This window comes from Cavia porcellus, unplaced genomic scaffold (genome assembly GCF_034190915.1).
Source record: "Cavia porcellus strain 051 isolate PalLab524CR breed Dunkin Hartley unplaced genomic scaffold, mCavPor4.1 scaffold_20, whole genome shotgun sequence".
NCBI lineage: Eukaryota > Metazoa > Chordata > Mammalia > Rodentia > Caviidae > Cavia > Cavia porcellus.
In genome coordinates this window covers 64,649,643-64,675,683 of record NW_026947503.1, presented here as the reverse complement: position 1 = coordinate 64,675,683, position 26,041 = coordinate 64,649,643, and the positions used below count along the sequence as shown (strand labels likewise).

The window sequence follows — 26,041 nt, the reverse complement described above, 5'->3', positions numbered from 1 at the left end:
TCCACTGTGATACCCTGGCTCCAGAACAACATGGCCAACCCAGTCACCAGGGCCCAGACCTCCTAAACTGTGAGCCAGAATAATCCTATCCTCCTTTCTCCTTCTACACTTCTCACCTAAAAATTTTGTTATGGTAATAGACACACCCATGCATGAAAATTCTTCAAAAGATGTGAACCGTTTTTCAGTGGCTCCCTTAAGTTTTCTGTTTTAGTTACTTTTGTTTCATTGCTGAGACAAAATACCCAAAGCCCAAAGTTAAAGGAGGAAAGATTTATTTAGCTCACAGTTTGTGGAAGTTCAGTCCATAATCAGCTGGCTCCAAGGCAGGGTGGCACATAGCAGAGGGGCAACCGTTCATGGAGGCAGACAATGGTAAAAGCCATGAGAGAGAGAGAGTGAGAGAGAGAGAAAGAGACAGCTTCTTTCTGTGTCTTACATTGTATCCAGTCTCCCAGGGTTAGGGGTGATGTCAATCCAGTGAGTGAACTGACCCTGCATAGCCTATCCTTAATCCCAGCACTCATAATCCCAGTATTGTGTTATGAATCAAACACACAGTGTAGATTCAGCCACCTCTGAAAAAGCACTATGACCGCCAGAGGCTTTGTGGGACAACTAGACAGAAACCATAACACCCACAAAGACATGCTTCATTTACTGTGGAAGAGAGGACTTTTCTGAGAATCCAGAGATGCTGAACTGATTTAGCAAGTACTTCTCTCAAGGTTCAGGATACGACAACCTACAGACTGAGAATTTCTTAGGCTGTGAAGTGCGAGTGTCGGCTCGGCGGCCATCACTGGCCTGCAGTCCATTGCCTCTGCAGATGAGCAGCACTGTGAAACAGAAATTACTGTGAGGCAGAAGTTGGAGCTTTCATCCCTACTCTTGAGTTACTTCCAAAGAGGAGAAGGGAAGCGCATTTATGGCATGTTATTAAAAGGCTCACAGCCTAGTATTCAGAGCTGAGTTCCGTGACACATGCTGTGCTATGGGGAAATGATGTAGACGGAGAAGGGCGGCCCAGAAGGTTGCTAAAGATGAAGTGTTTGAACTCGATCTGGACCTCCAGGACGACAGAGAGGACTGACAAAGGCACAGGACCCAAGAAAGAGCACTCTGGCTGGAGCTGGAAATCCCATTGACATTTCAGATATTTGATACAAACCAGCACAAAAGATCATGAGGAACTGGAGTATGGAGTCACCATAGATTAGAAATATGTACAAATTAAATGAACCCAGAGGTCCATTCAAATTATGGGAGGGTTGCAAACCAAGTGGGGGCACCGAGACGTAGAGTCATCAGGGGTCGAAACGAAACAGGGTAAACAAGGCAGCACTCGCCTGCTGGAGCAGGAAAGTCGCATGGTGAAAACAAAGAGGGCCAACCAGGCTGCCCATGTAGGCTCTTGTGCCCTGAGGCAGGACGATTAGAAGCTGGGGTTCACATGGTCACCCCAGTATCTGCAGGGGAAGGGGCTCCTGGAACTCCTTGGACCCTACAGGTCTGAATACTCAGGACCTTCTAGAAAATGCCGTTCATTTGCGTACAAACTACCTGCATCCTCAAAATACTCTGCATCATCTCTAGAGGACTTAGGATACAAGGTAAGCCCTACGTCAGCTGCTATTCATTCTACTGTACCATGCAGGGAATAAGGGCAAAGAGAAAAGTCTGTGCGTACACAGTGCAGATACAAGTTAAAAAATATTTTTGATCTGCAGGGCTTGAATCTGCAGTTGAATCCATTCACTTTAGTAGATGCTGGGTGATCATTTGACATAATGCAAACTCCATTCCAGATGAGAGCAATGCAAAGTGCAGACACTTAGAACAATTATTCTGCGTCACGGCAAAACATAAGGAGAAAAGTCCAAGTGAGATGTTGCATAAGGGGCAGCTGTAGCCCTTTCCTAGGGGACAAGGGAAACTGATGCCACTTTCCATGAGAGAAAGCTAATCCCTGCTGTTTTCAAACTCCAAGCCCCAGGAACAGGCCCTACCCATGTGGGGATTTTACTCATCATGAAGTGGGAATTCGAACAAGTAAAAAAAGGTTAAAAGTGGAAAAACAACCACAGGGCAAGTCAAGCTATAATAAAGATCAAGTTAGATTATCTACTCTACAGCACCCCAAATCCAGACACAGGAAGTCCTTGCCATGACACTAAGGTGTCCTTGGGAATTCATCTTGGCAGGAGAGAGTTACCTTTATAGGTGTCAGAGCTAAGAGCCCTGCAATCTGGGACACCACTTCCCCGGAAACCCAGCACCTCCAGGAGCCTGCGGTGCTAACCCATGGTAAAAGGAGCCCACAGTACTTTGGGAATAGTACAGCAGGGGTCAAGCCAGCGTCTGTGGGTTGCTGGGGCAACGAAGCAAAATGTTTACCATCTCTAAAGAAAGAGTTCTGAAAGTCAGGCACGGGTGGTGCACACCCATAATTCCAGCACTCACGAGGCTGAGCAAGAGGAACGTTGCGAGTTCGAGACCAGCCTGGGCTAAAGTGAACTCAAGGCCAGTCTGGACTGCATAGTGAGACCCTGTCTCAAAAAGACCAAAAAAAAAAAAAAAAAAAAAAAAAAGCAGGTTTTAGGCATAAAGCTAAGCAGCATAAGCACCTGCCTAGCAAAAGTGCAAGGTTGGGAGTTCAATTCCTGGGTCTTCCTCCCCTCCATCCCCCAACAAATTTCTGCGTATCAAAGAATCCAAAGCGAGTGGAGTCTGAGACTAGCACCAGTAGGGTGGCCGTCTACTCCTGGCACATGCTTATTAGCCTGCCTTTTTCCAGGGAAAGAACAACAGCTTCCACACACACCCAGGACGGCTCTCAGGGCCACTCCACACCCTCACGGTCAAGAGTGCTATGTGCCAACAGTCTGTTCTCAGTCAGGATTTGCTAAATGGATGGTGAAGTGAGCGGAAGATGTGGAAAAGTGGGCAGTGAGGAATGAGTAATGGTGAAAGCAGAACAGCAGCTGTCTGACTGGCAACAAAATCGGGTCGCAGGGCTGCCCCAGAAGACTCACAGAACCCGGCACACAGCCCACCCGCTCCCTTGTGGCCCCGCCGTGTGATCCTAAACACTGAGCAGGGCGCGCAGGAGCCCCGGGCCTGGTCCTGAGCTGCCGGTTCCACGGGGACAGGGTGCGGGGTGTGGTCCAGCAGCACGAGGCACTCGCAGGCGAACTGCAGACTGGAAACCCCCGCAGCCTCCAGGCAAGACTCACACTTCGGTCAGAGGCCTGTGGCTCAGGTGAGAATTGGATGGAGGGGCAGAGGCTGAGGCCACTTCAGTGACAGTGACAGAGGATGCTGAGAGTCCTCTACACACATGGCTGGAAGAAGCAGCAGAAAGATTCTACGCCCAGGCGCTGGCTAACAGCCCACAGGTCCCAGAGATGGCCCTGAGGAGGCAGATGGGCAGGCAGCACTCAGGCCGAGGCAAGGGGATGGGTCTCAGGTGCCTGGGTGCCACCAGCTGCGGCAGAAAATAAATAATCCTAGACAAGCCCTTCATCAGGGCAACACAGCACAGCTGCTTGCAACCCAGCCCAGGGAACTCCTTTGATGGGGCGAAGGCAGCCAGGGTCTCGCTATGCAGTTCAGGCTGCTCCTCAGCTCACTGCTAGCCCAGGCGGTTCTCAAACTCATGGTTGATTCAACTGTCTCAGCCTCCCTAGTGCTGGGATTACAACTGTGTGTGGCCACCACACCCAACTCACGCAGGAACTGGTGTTTCCAATGACTACCTGAGAGTCTGCGAGTGACTTGTTTTCATTAATGAGTACAGGTTTGAGATGAGGTCTAAGTGGAGAGGCACTTGCTCATTTTCTCCCCATGTGTGGTCTACTGGGGAAAGCACACGCTGTTTGGAGCCAGGAGTCAGACACGGGGGTTCCCACCGCCCATCTATGTGGTGCTGCTAAGAAGTTGCTCCCTGGGTGTCCTCCGTGTTATCATACTCATTTTATATACTGCTCACGCAACCAGCAACTCAGAGCCCAAGTCCAGAAGCACCACGAGAAAGCTGGCTTTATAGGGCTCACAGTGCTGCTCCCCCAAATAACAGGGCTCCTGGGGGTGGGCCAGGCACGTGAGAGTCAGATGACCTGTGTCACAGGACAGGAAAGGATAGAGAAACTGCTGTCCCAGCAGTGCCCAAGTGCCACCTCTGTCTAGAAGTCTATGGCCCTCAATGCCAGCAGAGAGGAGCTCCCTATGCTGTCTCCGGGCGAGGTCCCTCATGTGCCCTGCCCAAGAGCACAGCTCAGAGGCACTGGCAGGCAGGGACTCTCTGGGGCGACCAGAGGGGAAGAAAAAGAGATTTAGACAAAGAAAACCCTGAGTCCCCAGTCTAGAGTCTCTGCCTTCCTAATCCCTGGGGACTGTGGGGTCTGGCGCCCTGGTTCCCGTGCAACCCCAGCTCATGCTTTGCCTTTTTTTGTTTAAGAGGCTACTTGCTCACCCGATTAGCAGTTGTTCCTTGACAACTGCAGACTGCAGTTGCATGTGCACCCGTGCCCCACGCAGCGACTTACCACAGAGCTGCGCCCGGGCTCTGTGAGGCCCCTTTCCTCCTCCTGGGACCCGTTGCACAGGGCAGAGCTGTCGAGAGATGCCTCCTCCAGCTGCATGGGGAAACAAGAGTGTGTTCCTGTCTGAGGTCTCCCCAGTGCGTTTGTGTGCACCCCCTATTTCTGGCAACTGGAGATGGAGCACACTGCCACGCGTGGCTGGCCTTGCCCTGACCCGCCACGAACTCCACCCACCTCAACACCACCTCGGTTTAGTTCCAGGTGTTGAAACCCTTGCTTTCCAGGCCTGTCGGCAGCTGGGACCAGTGTGGTTTGCAGGGTTGAAATGTCATCTTACTGAGAAGCTTTTCCAGCCTAGAGAGTGTGGGCAGAGGCACAGAAAGGACCCTGGGTGGCAGCCTGCAGCCGCCAGGTGACTCTTCCGCCAGAGGTGTCGGAAGGGCAGAGGGTGGCAGAGACCTCACACCAACCCTGGCTGTGTCCATCCCCACAGGCCCAGGCCCCTGCGCTATGCGACTCTGGCAGAGGAAACAGCCCCTATTTTTTGATTACATGCAGCCAGGTGCAGACCTAAGTGGTCTTATCACACTGTTTGGTCATCGTATGGCAAGACCTATGAGCCGGGTGTGTGTGTGTGTGGGTGTGTGCACAAGCAGCCCTGGTACCAAGTTGTTTTCTTTTTCCACTCACAGAACAGGTTTTAGAAAGGGACTTTTGAAGAGAATTTCTCTTTTCCTTTTTTGTTGTCATGTATAATGACTGTACTGAAATTAAGGTATGAATACCTTTTTCGTTATTAAAGGAGATTTATTGCATGATTAAATATATATGGAGACATTTGACAATTTATCATTGAAAAATTAATTATCATCCTTCATTTTGCCCAGCTGTATTTTCTCCATTTTCTACAGATGGTGTGAAGTCCTTTACGAGATGAACAAAAATCTTTTTGTCCAAGAACAAAGATAACCAAAAAACTTGCACAAGAAATTTAACTCAAGATAGCCAGCCATCATCTACTTCCCCCTCTGCCCAAATCATTACAAATGGCAGCAAAACATGTTCCCTCCCCCAAAGCACACATTTTTAAAAGCATTGGAAGCCAGCAAAGAATTCCATAGCTGACAACTGGCAGACATTTCTAGGTGTGAAGCAAGTGGAACTGGTTTGGTAAGATATAAACCTTTACCTAAGATAACTTCTAGGAGAAGACTGAACTATAAAGAATGAACAAAGATAAGAAAGGGACACAAGAGAACAATTAAGAAATATTTACAATACTGAAACCTCCAGTGAGTAGATAGACTGTCCTGAAATACAGTTCTAGGAAAACTTCAATCCCAATAAAATGGCAAACATTTCCCAAGGTGGGCAGGAGACAGCACCAGTGCTGCTGCGCACGCCATAAAATGAAGAGCAGGTGGCTCACATGTGGGACACAAAACCAACAATTTGGGAAACAAAATGCATCTACTCAACTGCAGAGAAAACACACCATAATTTCCTAGGTGAATCAGTTAAAGCCGTGAAGTGCAGGTGTGCAGGGTGCTCTGGGGGCTGGGCAGCTGAGACCCCCCCACTCCTCCCCCCAGGTGCAGAGCCTGTGGGTTCCTGTAAACCTTTCCTTGGGAGGAGTCTTGGGGGGCTGTCACCCTCTCCGGTGGCTGGGTGCTGATGAAGGGAGGGGTTGGGGTCTGGGGGAACAACTCGGAGGACCACTCTCTTGGTCAGAGCTCTCCCTCCCACCTGCTGCCACCTGGAGGGACCGGGTAGTGCTCACGATGGAGATGGGCAGGTCACCTGGCATCTCCAATTGCCATACATGCCAAAAGCTAGTGTGCTCTCCACACAGAATATTTGCAAGTAGAAAATTACTACAAAACATCAAATATTTATGGCCTCAAATATTTACACGGTGTCTGTTATTTCTCCACATGAGCACACCCTGGAAGACTGAGGTTTCATGTCCTCTGCACAGGATGCATATAAAAATCTATTTTTGCAGCTCTTCTTTATGCCCCAGGTTTTGAAGACACAGAATTCTGTTATTTTGGATTCACCTGTGACATCATCCTTCCTTTCTGAGTTGAAGAGGCATGGCTGGCAGGTTGTGTGTGGCTGTTTGCTAATTATCTGAATCTTCTGGATGTTTGCAACAGTACAATTCGTAACAGCCAAGTCCTAGAAACACTGTACATTTCCCTCACCAGATGAGTGAGTAAGGAAAAGGTCGTATTTACACGCAGTGGAGAGCTGCACTGCAGAGGAAAAGAAAAACCTGAAGCATTTGGAGGTCAGTGGATGCAATTTGAGAACACAGTACAGTGAAATAGGTTAGCACACACACTCAAATATCAGCTGGTTTCTCTTATGAGAAGCATAATTAAAGGACAAAAGAGAAGACAGATAAATTGGAAATAGGGAGAATCTCAAATACTTTTCCACATTCCATTGTTTTAAAAATATTCCAATATATATGCTAATTAGCTTCATTATACTACTTGCTTACTTTAGTTCATTGCAAAGAAAGATTAGTGTCAATGTCTGTTCCTGCTTTCTAAGACTCTTTTTGGCTTATGCCTTGTCTTCTGAGTTACTACTCTGAAGATAATGACACACAGTCTGATAATATGGTTACCTGTTACCTGATTAAGAAATTATCTTATGCTTTAATTAAAAAGTAAAGGATTTAAGAAGTGAAGTGAGAATACATATCACTTATACCCCACGAACATTAGTGAAGGCCTTGTGCATACGGCGGCCCCAATCTGGAAGCACCCAAACGCCCATCATCTGGTGAACCGATGCACCAACAAGGGTGCATGTATACCCCGGGACACTGCTGGATGTTAAAGGGTGACATGCGACGGGGAATCCTGAAGTTATGATTGTGACTGAAAGAAAGACATGAAAGGGCACCTTCTATTCCTAAGTCCACTTTCATGAGAGCTCAAGGCCACCTAAGTGTTAGAAATCACAGCAAGGCTGTGGGCGCTGAGAGCGGGGAGCCTGCGTGTGTGTGTGTGGACAAGGCCGAAGGCAAACCTCTGGCTTGTGGATTTGCTCTGTTTTGGTGGACTCTGTTTACTTAATTGAACACTTTGTTAAAACTAATTGAATTGCACACCTAAAGTACATGAGTTTATGACTTAACATTTTGCTTCAATGTAAAATAATTTGCTTTCTGAAAGACCTAGTTCTGCTTTGAATCAGAACAGAGTGTTACAACAACAGATAACTGTGACCGAAGAAGTTGCTCTTGGTAAAAGAGATTGTATTTGCTGAAATTGACAAAAAATGTGAGACAAGCTAAATGATAATACAGTCATGAGGGAGGCAAAAATAACTGATATGGAACATAACATTGAAGAAACCTAAGACACAAATAGACCATGTGAGAGAAAAATCAGGAAACAGTAGACACCAGTTAAAGCAAAGCAGCAATGTGTGTTGTAGAAGGAACACAGGAAATGAGAAGAAAAAGTAATTCAAGACCTACTGGAAGAAAATGCACAGAAGTTGAGGAAAAGTTCTCAAATAGAAAAACCCTGCTCGCTGGCAAGTATGGAGGAAATGTGGGCAGATCCCTGGGCAAGTCAGAATTCCAGATCCAAACTCAAAGTTCAAAAACTCTTGCAAAAGGTAAACAAAAATCCCTGAGAAGATTTTTCACAAAGGCAACTAACAGAAAAAAAGAAAGACACAGTGATGCTCTACACCAAGGGGTCACAGCCTGTCTGTGAAAACAAGAGAAACTGCACTGTGCAGATTTTGCAGGAAAAGTGGGGCTCTGTGTTAGAAAGTGCCCTCCGGCAAGGCTCCCGGAAGGCCAGCAGGGGGATGTGCACAGGAAGTGCCAGGGAGGGAAGGTCACCGCGCTGGGCCGGGGAAGCTTGCTCGCTGTGAGATCCTACCGGCTTCGGCGCACCCATCAGCAGTTTCTTATTCTTGTGATTAAAACAAACTCCTACTTGTTTAAATCAAGGTCCCCATTCTCTTTCACAGGGAAGCAAACACAGATGTGAGCATTTTTAACAGATGGCATTTTGCAGTGAGTTATGAATCAATAGCAAACACCGCTCTCTGATTTTCACTGGAGACACTGGAAATCAACTAGATTGATTACTTGGCCTTTTCCATAAGCTAACATTGCCGCTGAATATTTCATTTATATTGACTGAACATAAGGACAACGTCTTCATTTATCTAAATAAAAAGCGATGGTAGGCTGGGACCCCGGGGCTGCAGACGGGGCTGCCAGGGCCTGGCTCAGCTGCACGGCAAATGCGAGCAGCCGTTCTCTTCCTGCAAAGTAAAAACGCTGGCTATTAATGGCATTGCAAACCTTCACATGGGCTTCTTTTGAACATGTTTATTGTGATACAGCCCACATGCAATTAACTGCATGTGAGCCACAATATTTTGAGCCCACAAAGCACACAGAAACTACGGAACACTGGTAAATAATAGCCACCATAAGGAAAAAGCAATCCCCTAATCTCCTAAAATGTCCTCCTGGCCCTTTGGAGTGTGTCCTTCCCTCCCCTCCTCAGCCATCCCGGAGCCCCAAAGGATCACCAGCCTGTTGTCCTGAATTTGTGCACTTCTTCCGTCATTTCACACAAATCAAAATGTTTGGTCTGGCTTCTTCCCCACGGCACAATTACTCTGAGCCCTCACCAGGGCCCAGGACGGCTCCACAGTGTGGACACCCTACCTGTTGTTCAGCTATCTGCATGAGGACATCTGGGTGGCTTTCAGTTTGGGGCTGTTAGAAGTCACGCTGCTATAGACCCCTGGAGATGGCCTCCGCAGGGCTGTGTGTTTCCCACTGGTGGGATGCTGGACCCGAGGGACAGTGCATGTCTGCTTAACAATTGAACGGGCTGTCCACTATCTTTCAAAGTGGACCAACTGGTGCCAGCATTCCCAGGGTGCTGCAGTGCCAGCTGCCCTGGTCCCTGGTTCTGCTAGCTTAGCCCAAGCATCCTACTAGATACTGCACAGGGGGTGCTGGGGATGCCCCACAGGACTTTGCTTTATTTCTGCAGTCATTCATTACTACTGGCTCATTTATACAATCTTTGGATTGTATCCACACATCCACACATCTTCTTTGGAAAAGTGTTCAAATCTTTCCCCCACTGTAAAAGGCAAGAGAAGACCTAACATGATCCTGACAGTGGAAAACTTGTGGTGTATTCCTGAAGAGAGAGAGAGAGAGAGAGAGAGAGAGAGAGAGAGAGAGAGGATTTGTTTTCCTAAGTGTCTATGGAATGTTTAGTATCCAAAGGAGGAGCTTTGATATTATTTCTGTCAACAAGAGGGAAAAGGGGGAGGTAAAGGGTCACCCGAGGCCTTTTCTCCTCAAGCCTGGACGTATCAGCAAGATGCAGGAAAATGTGCATAGAATGAGAAGCAGCCTGCAGGCAAGCCGCGGTCAGGGAGGCTCTGGGAATAATGTGGGTTCTTTTCTAAAATCCACCCAAGTCCCTCCAAGGATGAAAGCAAATGTAGAAGATCCCGAGTATGACTTCTACCACCGCCTCCTCCAGGAAAACGAAACAGCTGGTTCCATCCATGACCGCCCCTCCCTGCGTGACCCCAGCAGGGAGGAGAGGACCTGCTGGAATTTGCCGGGGTCTTTTTTCTGTCTGGGAGGAAGTTAGGAAGGGAAATGTGACGGTGGAAGAATACATGACCTACACTCTATGGAAGGAGAGAAAATATAGCTAAGGACAGGGCCACGAGGAGGGATAAGCCGCAGGAGGAGCTGGGTTAACTGTGGCCACTAGAGCAGCCCTTCCCCGCTGTGCCTCGCTGGAGGCTGGAAGTTGTCCTCAGCCTGCCTGGCCCAGCTTCTGGTGAGCAGGGCTGTGTGGAAATGTGGGATTGGAAGCCGAGGTGAAGCCCCGTCACAGAGAGTGGCTGATGTCCCCTGCATGGGCAAGCAGAACATCCAAGGATGCCTGCTGGAGCAGCAGGCTTGTGACATCATAGAGCTAACACTCCTAAGAGAATTTGTAAAAATAAATAAATAAATAAAGGTAAAGACACTGCATCTGCTAAAAGGGTAACATAATCATTCAGTTCCTAAGAGTATTTTTATAGACTAGAATATGCAGTTATTTGTAGATTAACTTGTTAGCCTCATTTACAGCTGAATATCCCAGATAGCTTGCAATCTTGGAGGAGACAGACACCTCCTGATATGGGCCAGACCTCAAGACAGAAGATCAAGAATACACTGATATTTTAAATAGGTCTCTATCACCCTGAAGAAACCAGGAGTCACTGTCCCCACTACAGGAAGGGTCACTGCTCCATAAACATGCCCACCTGCTACCTTTCCCAATTTGTCCCCGATTCAATCAATTTTACTTGAGCAATTAATCTTAGTGGTTGACCATAGCTCTGTCCCACCTCATGCCCACCTGCTTTGCGAGTTCCCATTTTTCCCCACCTCAGACCCATCTTGCTTTGTGGTTTTACTCTATAAAAATCCCTAGAAAAGACAGAGCCTTTGGCACCCCACTCAGGACGCCCTCTGTTCTCTCTCAGACAAAAGCTTTCTTTCTCTTAATAAATGCTATGCTCAAAAAAAAAAAAAAAAAAAAAAAAAAAAAAAAAAGAAGGATCATGGGGCTGGGGATTTAGCTCAACAGCATAAGCACCTGCCTTGCAAGCAGGCACTCGTGAGTTCGATCCCCGGTACCGATAAAAATGAAAAAGACAAAAAAAAAAAAAAATGGATCAAATAAAGGCAGTCAGCTCCCTGGGTCCCTAACTGCACTGCTCATTTCCCAGTTGTCCACTCTGTCTCTGCACAAAGGGCTTCTTCCTTCCCCACCCTCAGTTCTTCCATCACTTACCACCGGGTTGCTCGTTTTGATGACTTCCGGTAGCTGTTTTTCTTCCTGGGTGTCATCGAGCTGTGCGGTGTGATTGTCACAAGAAGCGTCCAGCTAATGAAAGAGGGAAAAGCCACTTTAGTGCAGGGACACCTTTGTGCACCTGAGCGTGTGCTCCATTACGCAGCACGTGGAGTTTGCACTCAGGGCTCACGGCCGCCTGTCCCTGGCATGAGCGCTTTCCAGGCCCTCCTAGTGCCTTGATACAGCCTCACAGGCAGACACTGCTGCTAACCTGGCTAACTTTCGTTTTCTTCCCTAACTTACTAATGTGATGGTTTTTTCTGCAAGATGCTGTGTCTAACTGGAAAGACTTGGTGTGACCCTGCGGGTGAGGTCTGAGATATTGGTGGAGTGTTTTCCTGTTGAAGTGAGTGGAATCTGCTGGTCAGTATGTGTCCTGGGAACCTGCACATAGTGCCTGAGATGTTGGGGAGCCCTGTACCTGTTAAGTGCTGGCTCGTGTGTGAAAAGGAACAGAATGGAAAGACAGACAGGCTGGTAAATCCATGCTGGGCAGGCATACAACCCTTGCCTTCCTACATTGGGCCACTTTTTAAAAGACACATGCACCTGTAACTGTCCAATGACGTGACTTCCTCTGGAAACCATGCCATTTTAAAACCAGACCTCCTTTACGAAAGTATTTTGCAAGCGTTTATATATTCACAGCAGGAACGGTTACTTTTCCAGTTAGGAAATTGGAAACACATTAGATTGGTTACTTCATGAATAACTAGGACCAAACAGAATATTCCTTCCCATTCACTGACGTCTGGAAAAGCACTGACTTCCATCACGCAGGAGCACGTCTGGAGCTGTGGGCTGTGTGTGAGCTCTAAGACTTAGCAGCACTTGTCATAAACACAGTTCCCAAAGCTAGAAGCAAAGAGTATATGCCATGCTTGAAGCCATTTTTTGAGCAATGAAACACACTGGATATTACTGAAATCATAAACTGTGTCATGAGACCTATTTTTTAAATCTTGTTTCTCTGTGTTTTCAAACTTTCCTCCAAAGTTTACATATTGTGTTAATAAGAACATGTACATCTATTTTTAAGTGGAAACAACCCTTGAGAGGAAGCAGGAGCAAACCGGAGTGGGCTGGGGACAGAGCACGGCCACACTGCCTACCATGCCGCAGCACGACAGCATAGGCATGGGTCCGCTGTGGTACGGGAATCGACACTTGTCCTGCAAGAGATCTGAGATCTCTAGGAGCCCGGGAAAGTGTCTGCAGCACCCGCGGCCTAAGGACAGCACAGGGGGACACTGCTGTCCAGGAGGGAGAGGCACAGGACAACACAGCTGCCTGTATCTCTGAGGAGGAGGCCCTGTCGGTGTGGCCCATCATTCAGTCACTCAGTGGCACCTCCCCAGGGACCAGGCAGACCTGGGGCAGCTGGCAGGAGCTGCGCCTGACCGGGAGGGCCCAGGAGGCACCTTCTTGCCAAGACCTTGGGCAAGATTCCAGGTAGCTGTCCAGGCCGGGGATTGTGCACGCCTCTGGAAAAGCCACAGATGAGGAATAAATAAACACAAGGAAAACATCAGCCTTGGGGCAGGAGGCCGAGGGGAAGCCCCTGGCTCCACCTCTTGGTGTGGAAGGTGTGGTTCTGGCTGTGGCTGGAAGGGGGGCCCTCCAAAAGCCTGGGTTGGAGCATTTCCCCCACAGGAATCCCCAGAAATCCCAAAATAAGATGGGGCGGAGCAGCTCAGAAGCTCTCAGGAGACACTGGCCCAGCCTCGCCGTACTGTACGTCCTGGCCTCCAGAGCTGTGGGAAATAAGTGTGCTCTTACACACTGCCTGCCGAGTCTGCAGCATTGCTCCGGCCGTGCAAATACTCCGAGACCGTCCCTGTGGGTGTTAGTGTGTGGCTAGCTAACCTCCATCCACACCAACCCCGCCCTCCCATTCCAGAAGGAATCCTTGGGGAAAACATATACACAGGCAGGGATGGCACATCCTTAATGAATCCATTCAATCCAGGAGCGAATGTAAATCAATCCTCAAGGATCAGCGGCCACTGGAGAAACCAACATCTGTATAAAGGAAACGTACTGATGTGCGGTCTGCCGGAAACAGATAACGGGGAGAAGAAAGCTTGTAACGATTTAGCAATTTCAGAGAGATTAGAGAGGCTATGCAGCTATAAATCAGAAACAGAGAGAGAGAGAGAGAGAAAGAGAGAGTCAGGGAAAGTAGAAGAGTTCTTGTGAAGGAAAAGGTGATTAAAAATCGAAATTAACATTTAAAAAGCTGAGTCAAAACCGAGCAGTGGCTCAATTGTAATCCTTCGTGGCAAAATTTAGAATTAGGGATCTGCACAGTGATGCCGCCCGAATCTCGCAGCATGCAGAACCAACCAACAAAGACATGGGAACTGTAACAGACAGCTCAATAAATAGGAAACTTCCATCCACAGAAAATGCAGAGAAATCATGGGAAGAGGACCTCCAGCATCGAAAGGACTCATTTTCAGAAAGCAAAAGCTGCATGCTAACAATGGTGGGAAAGAAAGATAATTTCACTTCCAGATGACGCTTCACGTCTCGGCAATAAAGAAAATCCTAAAAAGCTTCCCGACATATAAAAGTGAAAGCCAGGTACTTTAAGGAGGGAAGCCAGGTACTTTAGAGAGTGTTAGACTTCTCAGGCTAAAGCAAATGGCCCCGTGGCCACACACTTCAGAGGGAAGCACACTGAGGGCCTTGTATTATCATACTGACCAACAGAAACCTATGTGTTTTTTGAGCAGGAGAATTCAGGATTCAGAGCTGTTCCTTGCAGGGTCCTCTCCAGGGCGAAAGGCTGCCAGGATTCTGTGCTTCTACCACTCTCTGTGGTCCTTTACTTTGCTGGTCGCCCTGTCCATCCCGGCTGTCGCATCCCAGACACTGCGCAGAGGTGTGGCTGGAAGTGGCAGGAGGGTTTGGCACCGGCTGGCCTCCAGATTCACCTTCGGAAGCGATAACCAGCAGCAGCTTACCCGGGAGGGGCTGGAAGCCAGTGCGGAGGAGTGTGGGGTAGGAAGGTACGGGGAAGAGCAAAGGGGCCACTGTGCAGGGCCCTTCAGTGGGCCCCACAGTCCTCTGACACCCGAAGGACTCCCTCCGAGGAGGGGTTGCAGACAGGATGTGCCCGACACCTCTGAGGACACCAAAGGGCCGGGGAAGGGCAGTGCAAAGGACAGTGTGGATGGGTTAATGTCCTACAAGGGCGGGCACAAAACCACTTCCCAGATGTTCTACCCAAAGGCTGATCATCAGCTAGGTATGGTGGTGCACACCCATAGTCCCAGCACTCTGGGAGGCTGAGGCAGGAGGACTGCAAGCTTGAGCAAGACCTCATCCCAAAATAAAAAGTAAATAAAAGGCTGGGGACATAGCTCAATGTGAAGACCCTGGTTCAGTCCCTAGGACCAGAAAACCAGCCAACCAAATGCTGTGAGCTACCATGCCCTCCTTCTGCCCTCCTTCCTGCTCTGACTGTGCACTGAACGTGGTTCTAGCTCATCCGTGCATATCCGGTGTGCAAGATCCCCGGTCCTCACTCTGCTGCTGGTGACTGCAGTGTGGGACACTTGTGCTGGTGATGCCCGGTAAAGCCTTTTCCAGGTAGCCGAGAAGCAATGGTAGCTGGATGCTTCTTTATGTGGAGGGATGTTGGGTGCCGGGGCTGTTTGGGGTGTGCTCTCTACAAAAGCCACAGGCACGCTGGCTCCCGATGGCACCTGGGAACTGACACCATCCCCAACTACCAGGACTGAGTCACTGCTCCCAAGCCTGCAAACATGTGGCAGGAGCCGAGTGGCAGCTGCCCTTACAGGGTTGGAACTCTGCTATAGAATGAGTGGATGGTGCCATGCAGTTGGCCCCCAACAAAACCCAGGAACCCTGAGGCTGGACAGGCTTCCTGTGCCCTCCCAGAGCTGCAGAGGAGCAGCCCCGAGTTGCAGAGCCTGAGCTGTCTGTCCCCGAGCCGCTCGCTGCGTGTCCTCTCCCTGCCTCACAACGACAGATGCAGGCCAGTGTGGCTCCTCCTGGGTCCCAGGAGTCCCAAGAAACCTCTGAACACGTGGTGGGGCCCCTGACACAGGAGCAATGCAGGACACAAATACGTATTTGATATTCAGATCAGTGTGTATTAGAACCCAGCTCACAAGTGTGTGCCGAGGAGTGCTGGGCTGCCATTTATAACCATCCACGCTGGCATCCGCTGCTTCGGGTGCTCAGCCCCAAGTGGAGACAGACCGTCTCCGGGCCTTGCAGTTCTCTGTTGGCCGATGTGAGGCTGCTCATCAATGTGAAAACCCAGTCCCAGAGGAAAGGTGGCCCCGCACCCTTCCAATGTCCCAGAGACAGGGACGGCTGCCAACTGTCACTACTGTTAATTCTCTGGTCTACAAGAAGGTAAAAGGGAAGCTTGTGGATAAACGATGAAAGAGAAAAGAAACACGAGGGCTGGGTGATACCCGATGACACCGGGAGATGCGAGCGGCCCGAGGCGGGTCCTCCTCCCCACTCTGCTCCCATAGGAGGGGTCCCTTCCTTGCCCAAGACTGACACAGCCCTAAAGAGTGGGTTTTGATTTCCTGGCAGCTCATGGAATTCTCCATTCAAGCCAACTGCTTCCTCTGTGGACCGGGGCAGGGAGGGCTCAGCACCTTGATACCATAGAGCCTGCAGCCCTGGTTGTTCCCTGCTCCTGGCTGGCTGTGTCCAGGACAGGGGGCTGTGTGTCCCACCAGCCTCTCCCTACAAATGGGGTCTGCTTCCTACCAACGGGGGGAGGCAGTAGGCTAAATTGGGGAGCATGATGTGGAAGCTGCACCCTCTTTGGGCTGAGGGGGCAGGCAGTGCATGCTGTGAGAGCCACTGGGGAGGCAGAGGGGACGGCGTCCCTCAGGTCGCATGTGTCCTGTGGGCCCACTGCACCCAGAAAACAGTCCTAGACACGAAGGCTCCTGCTGCCACGTGACAGAGACGAAGGAGACTTCTCCAAGGAGAAATATGGCCAAATGCAGAGAAGCTAGAGGCAAGCTGGGCTGGGCAGGGCAGGACTGCTGGTAACGTCCACTGACTCTGCTGCCCTGCTGGCTCCGGCCTGCCTACTGGGCCATGGAGCAGAATCCCGCGAGGGACCTCGAGCTGGCCTGTTCCGGGGACAGCAGAGACCCAGCGCTACTACCACCCTCACAGAAAGTCCAAGGGCGATGGGAAAAGCTAACAGCACCAGCACCACCGGCATCCTCACCGTGCACATCGCATCCGGGCGCTCAGAGGCTGGGCAGAAAAACACGCTCTCCCTCGAAGGGGGACGCACACAGAGCTAAAAGGAGAGAAACACACTCGGTACACCAGCTGGCGTCACTCAGGGCCACCGTGAGTCCAGAGCAGGCTGAAGTCAACCCAGCTGCACCCTTCCAGGACTCCGGTGATGGGAGAGCCTCCTCTGAAGCTGAGAGGGAAGCGGACCCAGCAGTGGGCGGGCTGGGATGCAGCTGGGGGTGCAGCACACACTTAGCACACGTTTCGGCCCAGATCCCATCCCAGCAGAAAACCGAACAGAGACAAACCCACGCGCAGGGGCCATGGTGGCCTTCCCAAACGTCTCTGCCTGCTCTGCTACACGGTGTGCTTTTCCCACTGACAGCCACACCCATGAGGTGACAGCGCTGCTCCCTAGGGCATGCCTGACAGTGTGCGGGCTGGTTCCCTCCAAGCGTGTGCACTGGGAACAGCCAGAACTCAAACTCTCTACCATTGGGTCTAACTGCGTCACTATCCATACCCAAGTGGGACACTCTCCTTTTTCTTCACATGCAAAGTGCTATCCCCTTGCCCCAACAGGCCGAACTGAAGGCCTTAAAGTGACCAGTCCTTCTAACCTGCTATGCTGGGCCCTTCACTTTATCTTACCAGGGGCTAATTTCTCTTTTAGTTCTTTTGTTTCATTAGTACGTTTGCTCTACATAATGCTTTCTCTCTCTCTCTCTCATTTTTTTTTTTTTTTTGAGACAAGGTCTCACTATGCAGTTCAGGCTGGCCTTGAACTCATTTTGTAGCCCAGGCTGGCCTTGAACTCACAATGATCCTCCTGCCTCAGGCTCCAGTGCTGGGATCGCATGTGTGCACCACCACACTCGGCTTCCCTCCATCTCTTAATCCCCTTTCCATTTTCAAAAGCCCTGGCTCCCTACTTAATTTTTTTTCCTTTGGTACCAGGGATCAAACACACAGCCTTGTGCTTGCCAGGAAGGCGCTTACACCACTGAGTTAAATTCCCAGCCACTCTAGCTTCCTACTTCCTATGACCTATTTTTATTTTGCTCTTCATTTATAATTTTGATGTTGCTGAGACCATGTGATATTTACACTGTGTGTCTGATTTATTTCACTTAACATTATGATCTCAAGGGCAACCGGCTCGGGACCCTTCTGTCTCTCTCGGACAGAAGATTTCTTTCTCTCAATAAATATATTCTGCTCTTAACCTTCGTTGTTTCTAAAATTCATCTTTGATTTTAGCGAACACAAACTCATACCAGACATGGTAGGTTGGGAGTTTCTTTCCCTTATATCGTTTGGAGGACTCCCACCACGGTCACTGGACAGAGGTCAGTTTACTTTTGTTTCACAGCCTCTGGACTGGGACTCATTTAGGTGACAAACTTTTATGCTTCAAACATGATCTCAAGGTGCATCTCCATTCCTACCAGCGACTCCCTCATCCTTCTTCATGTCAGAATAGAACTCCCCTTGTGTGTAGCTTCCCCAATTTCTCTTTCCATTCTGCAGGGGAACGTGGATGGCCCTTTTTATTTTATCCAGGGTTGCATCCAAAAGCCTTGGGATACAACAAAAATCATGTGGTTACTGAGGAAAATAATTGTTACTCAGGAAATTTCCCAAGTTTAACTGTGCGGTCACCCATGTGTCATCCATTCCCTGTGGTTTGTGAAGACAGCCCCGCTGTGACCACCTGTGTATTGATCACTCCATCCCGTCACTTGTCATTTGGTAGCAGGGGGGCAACAGATGCCTGGATGTCACAAACATGTCCTCTGTGGTAGACTCTGTCAATTATGTATTCCAAAGCTGGTCTTCTATTTCCTTAACTGTATCCTGAATTTTTTCAACTACATGAAAGAACCAGAAGCTCACATGTCCTTGTGGCTGAAGAACATAGTGTGAGCAATGAGGAGCAACTGGGATTCTGCTGGGCGGGATTCCTAGGAAAGGGATGGCAGGAGACCCCTGGCATCCAGTCCTAGGACTCCAGAATGTGGACACAGGCCAGGCTGAGAGAGAGAGAGAGAGGGAGAGAGACAGAGAGAGAGAGAGAGAGAGAGAGAGAGAGAGAGAGAGGAAGAGAGAGAGATAAATATTCTTTTTGGTAACACAGACAGACAGACAGACAAAGGCTGCACGTGGAAGACAAGACAAGAAAGAAGCTGGGTTCCTGTCAAGGAGAGGGATCGATCATCTCTCTCCCACTTCTTCAGAGAGTAAAACAAGCCCACAGCTCTGTAACTCACCATCCCTCGGGTTTGCTGTGGTCTGGAGTTACATGTTCACACAGGTGATATAATCATGCTTTTTAGGGGTACACTGTAGGACTAGCTGTAGATGATCAAGTGTAAGTCAGTTTCAAATTTCACCTTCAGCTACTGACTTATGAATTATATAATTGGAGATAGATGAGATCTGCTATTTTTCCTAATTAAGTGTGTTACCAAAAAGAATATTTAATTCACATCTTCTGAATTGTAGAAAAATGTATTTGGGTACTAGAAAGCCGTTCATGATGGATTGGGCTGTAGACTGTTATGTATTATGTACCCTAAAATTGATTTAGCATTTTTGATTTAGTGAATAATGGTTCTGCTAAAATAAGGATTATTTATATTCCATTTCTTTACTGCAAGGGAATTTAAAATTTACCAGCTATTTAATGAAATCACATTTGTTTGGGTCTACAGAAACTGTTATTCTTTCCCTTTCTTGGATATTTTCTGTTCCCAGTAATGAGTATATATTACCTTTGCAATCAGGAGCAATAAAGCAGATTTATTTCTGAAGGGGAAAATCCTATTGAAAAGTCAGTACAAAGAAATTGGATCAAGGTAACAGAATGCACACACCACTTTCTCTTTTCCCTGCAAATAACTCTGTCAGAAGAGAGATCTTTTCAAAGGAGAACATCTAGAGTCCACTCAACATTTCCATTAGCACAATGGAAACTGGTGGATGCTCCTGGAAGATAAAAAAAGAAAAGCCCTAGCAAGAATGGTTTGATAAGGGAAGAAGGAAAGCTCAGCCCACAGGAGAAAAGCAGGAGAGTGAACGCTGCCAGGAAAAGGCTGAGACTCCGAAGGAGGTGAGCGGTGGGGCACCCCAGCTCAGAATGCAGCGGCTGAAGAAGCTGAAAAGCGCTTCTCTCAGCACAGAGGCCAGGCGGCCACTCTCCCCCGGGCCAGGAGGGCAGGGACAGAGTGACCGCCGTGGGTCTGGCAGCTGTCCTGGGTGCAGGTGTGGTGGCTGCGGACAGAGGGAAGGTTTCGTGGTTCCCTAAAAGGATGAAGACAGGAGAACACAAGGCGAAGGTGGTGTACCAGCGGAGGAACCGAGTGCAGTCGCCGGGGACACCTGTGAGCTTGGCACTGATGCTTCCTTTACTTTAGTGTCTGTTATGGTTCGATAACTAGTGGTCAACTTAACGCCAGCTGGATTACATCAGCATGCATTGAGAGATGCTCCACCTGAGGAGGGTTGCCAGGATAAATAGGTGGAGAAGAAGAGAGGTGCTGAGAGGGATTGAGGGGTTATGGAGGCACTGTTGGTTCTCCTACGAGTTGCTGTCTGAGCTGTTGGTTCTCCTGGAGAAGCTTTGGTCTTCACATCGAGCATTGCTTCCTGGCTCCGGAGGGGAAGACATGTGCTGCCTGGTCTCCAGGATGAACTTGTCACACTGCTTCCTGGCACGTTCCCGACTGTGCTTGTCGTCGGAGGAGCTCGGGGCCTCCGTGTCGCTGAGGACAGCTGTGGTTCCTTTCAGGACAGCCCCGCTCTTTGCTGTGAGTGTGACTTCTCAGCTCCAGTGTAGAACCCTCATCCCACTAGCACAGCTCCTTCATCCTGCTGGCATAGATTTTCTGGCTTCCACCGCTGACCCTTGGGTCTTCCCGGCACGAATCCGTAAAAGAGACTGGCGTGAGTCCTTGTGGGCTCTGGACCTCCAGTTGGACTCGTGGAGGCGTTGTCCTGAGCTCTGGGTTTTTATCTGGACTCTTGTGGGACATTGCCGTGGGGTTTAGGCTCTTGACTTAATCTATGTCGTTGGTGTTGCGGATAGATTCCTGCATTCTCCTGTGTTAACTTTCGGTAACCATTATAAAAATATTATAAACTCCATGTCCTGACCTGAATTGTTCTCTGTGTACAACCCCTGACTACAACAGTCTCTGAAAATGAAGCATGGCAACATGTAGACCTCACTACTCACACGGCCCAGGATCCTGTTCACAGGGGGTTCTTCCAGGAAACCAGGTGTACACAGCTGTACAGGAAGCAGAGTGGTTACCTGTGCTAAGCCAGCAAAAACCCAGCCCTCCAATAAGAAATATCCACCAAAACTCATCAAAATCAGCTCAGCAGAAGCAACAGGAGGAGGAGACTGATGCCAACAGATCGCTTCCAACACTGTGGGAAGCTCTAACGGGCAGCGCGAATCTAGGACATCATGGTCACCACTGTGAGCACTAGCCAGGGGCACGCGAGCTTATGTGTCAGGGTCCTTTGCAGCTAACGTGACTAAGAAAGCGGGTGAGAACCTCAAGCAGCTCATCCTGGACACAGTCCGGAACCACAGTCCGGAACCCAACATCCTGGGCTACAGTTCATGTCACTATCGATGTCACAATGAAACACATGAGAAACCCAGATCAGGACAATGAACTAACTTGCTCTGGGAAAACCATCCCTCCCCACAACAGAACATGAGATTGCCCCTTTTCCGCGTGCTCAGAACCTCCCAAACACTAAGGATCTGAAAAGGAGCTTGCACACAGAATACATTCAGTAAATCTTTGTAGCGTCGTTAATTAATTAATTTTTGCTTTGCTTTGCTTTTTGAGACAGCGTCTCCCTGTGCAGTTCAGATTACCCTCGAACTCATAGCAGTCCTCCTGCCTCAGCCTCCTGAGTGTTGGAATTCAGGCGTGGGCCACCATATGAGGTCATCAATGCAATTTATTATAGTGCAGCACTGCAATGGACAAAGGCACAGACAAGGTACAAGGCAAAGCCCGCAGTCAGACTCGAGGAATAAGAGGAAACAACGAATAGTCTCTGAGACAGTGCCTAGGAACTAAGGGTGTGCTGGGACCTCAGCCACCTCTCACAGCACAGGACGCTTCTCCTGGCATTCTGCAAGTCATTCTCTTACCCACTCAATCAGTTCTGCCAGCTTTCATTCTGTACCATGCAGATTTTCTGAACACAAAGGCTCCTACCCTCCCACGCCCCCAGCACCGTGCATCGGCTCCCTTGGACTTGCTCACGACACAGGGACCACTTTCCTGGGACTCTCCACCCTGAACAGAATCCTAATTCAGTGCCCAGGTCTGAGGAAGGCTCTGTGCTCTGTGCCCCTTGCCAGTCTGGCGGGAAGGCAAGCACTTGGCACAGAGGGGAGGCACGAAGAAGCTGCCTTTCCTGGTGCTGCGTTGCCCTGCCCACCCACCCCAGAGCTCGGCCACACTCACCGGAGCCTCGCTGACCCCGAAGATGTCCCTGACATCCCTGACCGGCTGCTTGCTCTTCCTGCGCAGCGTCTGCGTGTAGGTGTTGTACCTCTTCTTCACCGCAGCTGCCTGCGTGCGCGTCAGTGTGGACAGCAGCGCTTTGCCGTCTTCCTCCTCCTCCCCGGAGAGCAGCGTGGACAGCCCCACATCCTGCAGCCACTCCGCTTCCAGCTCGCCCTCTGCAACAGAGGACAGAGGGACTAGGACGCATGCCCGATGGAGCACGGGGGACACAGCATGGGGCACAAGATGGCCTCTCTGCCTGGAAGGGTCTGAGAAAGGGCAGGAAGGATAAATGAACACGACACCTTCCTCAGGCTGGCCTTGAACTCACCATGCAGCCCAGGCTGGCCTCCAACTCACAATGATTATCCTGCCTCAGCCTCCCCAGTGCTGGATGACCGGTGTTGGCCACCACACCCGGCCAGTATTGTAAAACGTTGTCCAGTGGTGCAAGTTTGATTGGAAGACTTGAAAAAGTCACTCTCCTTGTCAGAGGTTAGATATAAATTGTGTCATCTAGCCTACCAGTTTCCAAAAAAAGATACAAGTATAAAGCTTTCACTAATGCTGAATAGGAAATACATGGTTTAATGGAACACAAAGGGGTTTCTTCAGCGAATTTATTTATTCATCTTTGATCATGGGAATTGAACTCATGACCTTGCACTTGCCAGGCAGGCGCTTGTACCACTGAGCTGTATCCCTGGCCCCACAGAGGGGTTCACTGAAGTGCAGGTTCAGATCCCAGTTGCTGTCGTTTCCCACCTGAATGATTGTCATGTTAAGAAAGCTGCAGGCCTCAGCATCCCCCCGGAAAAGTGGGCATAGTGAGTATCTGTATTTCTGCTGCCTGCCATCCACTAACCAGGTTGAACCTTCCCAGGCCAGGAGCAGACTCAGTTGCCATGGACACAGTCTCCAGGGGCCCACCTCCTCCCCATCTTCGGTGCATCCACCAGGGTCTCTGCCTGCATCCCTGCCTCCTGTGCCCCCGCCCATGGGCAGCTGGGTACGGCCCACTGCCTGGTGCTTCTGACCGCACCCCACAGGGACCACTCGAGACACTACAGCAGGCACTGCCTCATTGAAGGGAGTGTGTGCCTCCCTTCTCTAACCACCTCCAGCCAGAACTCCAGGGGCGACACCCGGGGCCCCAGCAAAGGCTCCAGCCTACTAGGTAAGTGTGTGGGTCCTGGATGGTGTCCCTCTTCCCTGAGCCCCTGAGAGGTACGCTGTCGTTCCTCTCTGGGCCTGTTCCCTCACTTCCTGCGTGTGTCCATGCTCATGACTCCCCCACCAACACATGCAAACTAACAAACTGGACACAGCTCAGACAAGCACCACAAAGGCACTGCTGGGATAAACAAGTCTTCCGTCAGAAGGTCACCCGGTCACTGTGGGAACAGGCCTCAGGCCACCCACCAGGGTAAGAGGTCTCCTATAAGTGGTACAAGTAAACACACATGGCACAGCCACCGCACCGAGCCAGACCATGACGTCAAAGGAGAGGCCCACACCATGGGGACAACAGGACCGCATGACAGGGACCATGAGGTTTTCTTGTAAAGCAAAGTTAAAGAATGTGGGAGAAAATTAGGCATTCAACAGATGTCTTTATCCTGGACATGGCCAACCTTCCTATTTCTCAAAAGGCAACGAAAACACCCAGGAGTCACCCACGAGAGTCAGTTGCTATTGTAAGCCACTGTACAGAAATAGAAGGACTTCAGGACAACAGCGTTGAAGAACAGCAAAGCCACTAAGTGTGCATCCGAGAGCGCGTGAAGCGCGCTCCTCCTGAGCGCAGGCTGTTTGCAGACGGGATCAGTGCACTTTGTAAGCACACGTGGGAGCTTGGGTGCAGAAGGCCGGGCTCCATCTGTGGTATCCCCTCAGCAGTCTCCCAGCAAAGCCTTGCATTGTGTCCAGGTCCTCAGCTAGGCATGTTTTATTTTCTAGCTTGTTTTTATTATTTGTTTGCTTTGTAAGGTCTCCCTTGAACAGAAAATGAAAGGGAATTTATGCTATGACTTGGATGTGTTCCTTTACTAAAGCCTTAGGTAAGGTTTTCATTTCTGGAGACAAAACCTGTCAACACAGGCTAATATTAAAGGGGATATTTTCTCTCTGCACCTCGATGAGGAGTGAGGGTAGGGTGGGGAGTGGAGGGGTCGGAGGACTCGCACACACAGGGTGACTCAGCCTGCAGCTCGAGAGAGGACGCTTTCTCAGCTGAGCCGGCCTATGTGGACACCGGCCGGCCTCCTGTGTGAGGATTTCTGTGCGGTGCCATCTTACCGTGACTCCGGGGACAGATAGGTCATGGCTGTGCAGCTCTCCTTGGAATTTCAGCTCCGTGTACCACCCTGCCCACCCAGAGCCCCCCCGCTTTATCGCTCGTGTCACATTCAACACGCCCAACCTTGAGCTCCTGCTCTTCGTTCCTGACTCTGGGCCTCTTCCCCTGCTCCGCATTTCAACAGAGGGCACCCAGTCCACCGCTACCCAAGGAATAGGCAAGTGAGTCCCTCCACAGACAGGACCACCACTCCCCGTCCCAAGGGTCAAATCCAGCACAGCATCAAGACCTTCTGACACTGCATCCTTACGTGGGCGGCTCAGAACCCTCTACTTCCTCCTATCTCCTCTTCCCGGACTCTACTCGAAGCTAAGGTCATCTGTCACCTGGCCTGTGACAGTTGGCTCCCAACAGTTCTCCCTCAGCTGTTCCTAGTCCCCTCCCAACTTGTTTTCCACAATGAAGCTAGATCACACCTTTCAAGCACAGAGAGAAATAGGTTATGACCTTCCCCTGCTTTCACGAGGTCTGTAAGGTATAAGGCTGCCCACCTTCCCAGACACACCCCGCCAGGCTTCCCCACCCTCAGTCCCGGCGACGCTGGCTTTCTTTGGGTCTCCCAAAGCTCTGTGCTCCGTTTTGCTAGAAGGCCTGGCTATGCCAGGTTTCTCACTCGACCTTGTGTCACTGCCTGCTCAGTCTCCGACCTCGGTCCAGACAGCTCTGCCTCTGAATCCACCAGCCTCGGTCAGGACCAACACTATGTGTCTCAAGACCACCTTTGCTTCTGCAGGAAATATCCCCCAAATGAACCTACTTGGATCATTCTGTTCTCTACAGTCTCTTGCACTGGATTACGATCTCCACAAGAAAAGCACATGTTTCCTCTTTTGCTTATAGCTCCGTGCAGAGTGCCTGGCACAGAGTAGGTACACAGACTTGCTCAATTAATGAACTAGATAAGTAATCAAGTTCCGACTGAAAAATGCAATACATTTGTGCTGCCGAAGTCAGCATGCAAAAAATATAATGAAGGAAATTATTCCAGTAAGCTGTTCCATGCTGACTACAAAGCACCAATGTTTTAAAATAAGTCTAGCTATCATTCCATACCTAGCGGCTGTCAGCTTCGTAAGTTTGTGAGCAACTGTACTAAAAAGCCAATAAGCTCACTGTGGAAGGTGGGTTAGCTTATATTAAAATCACTGTACTGTGCATGACTGTGGTGAACCTGGACAAAAATACACACATGACTAATTAAAAACAATGGAGAAGGGTCAAGAGCAGGGAGGAAGAGAAAAAAATAACTTCTTATGAAAGAATATGTACTGGGTGAGATTTGCATTCATACTGTACATGCAAGTGTGATGTAAGTTAACTGAATACATTATTACACTAATTCCATAGACATGTCATTTTGTCAGTCGTACTTCAAAAAAGAAAAAGAACTTCAAAACATGAGCCCACACTCAC

At 49.7% G+C, this 26,041-nt stretch overlaps 1 protein-coding gene across 3 annotated transcripts in view; it reads right to left on the bottom strand.

The window, feature by feature from the left end:
• The window catches only part of Arhgap28 (Rho GTPase activating protein 28), a 167,957-nt gene that overhangs the window by 50,030 nt on the left and 91,886 nt on the right, over nt 1-26,041 (bottom strand). For 2 of the 3 annotated variants that reach the window (XM_003464441.4, XM_013146689.3), the window contains exons 3-5: nt 22,228-22,445; nt 11,417-11,509; nt 4,548-4,637 (exon numbers count right to left, since the gene is read on the bottom strand). In XM_003464441.4, the coding sequence (XP_003464489.1) occupies nt 4,548-4,637; nt 11,417-11,509; nt 22,228-22,445 (401 nt within the window). The remainder of the gene's footprint in view (nt 1-4,547; nt 4,638-11,416; nt 11,510-22,227; nt 22,446-26,041) is intronic. The other variant, XM_013146688.3, reaches the window with a different exon arrangement.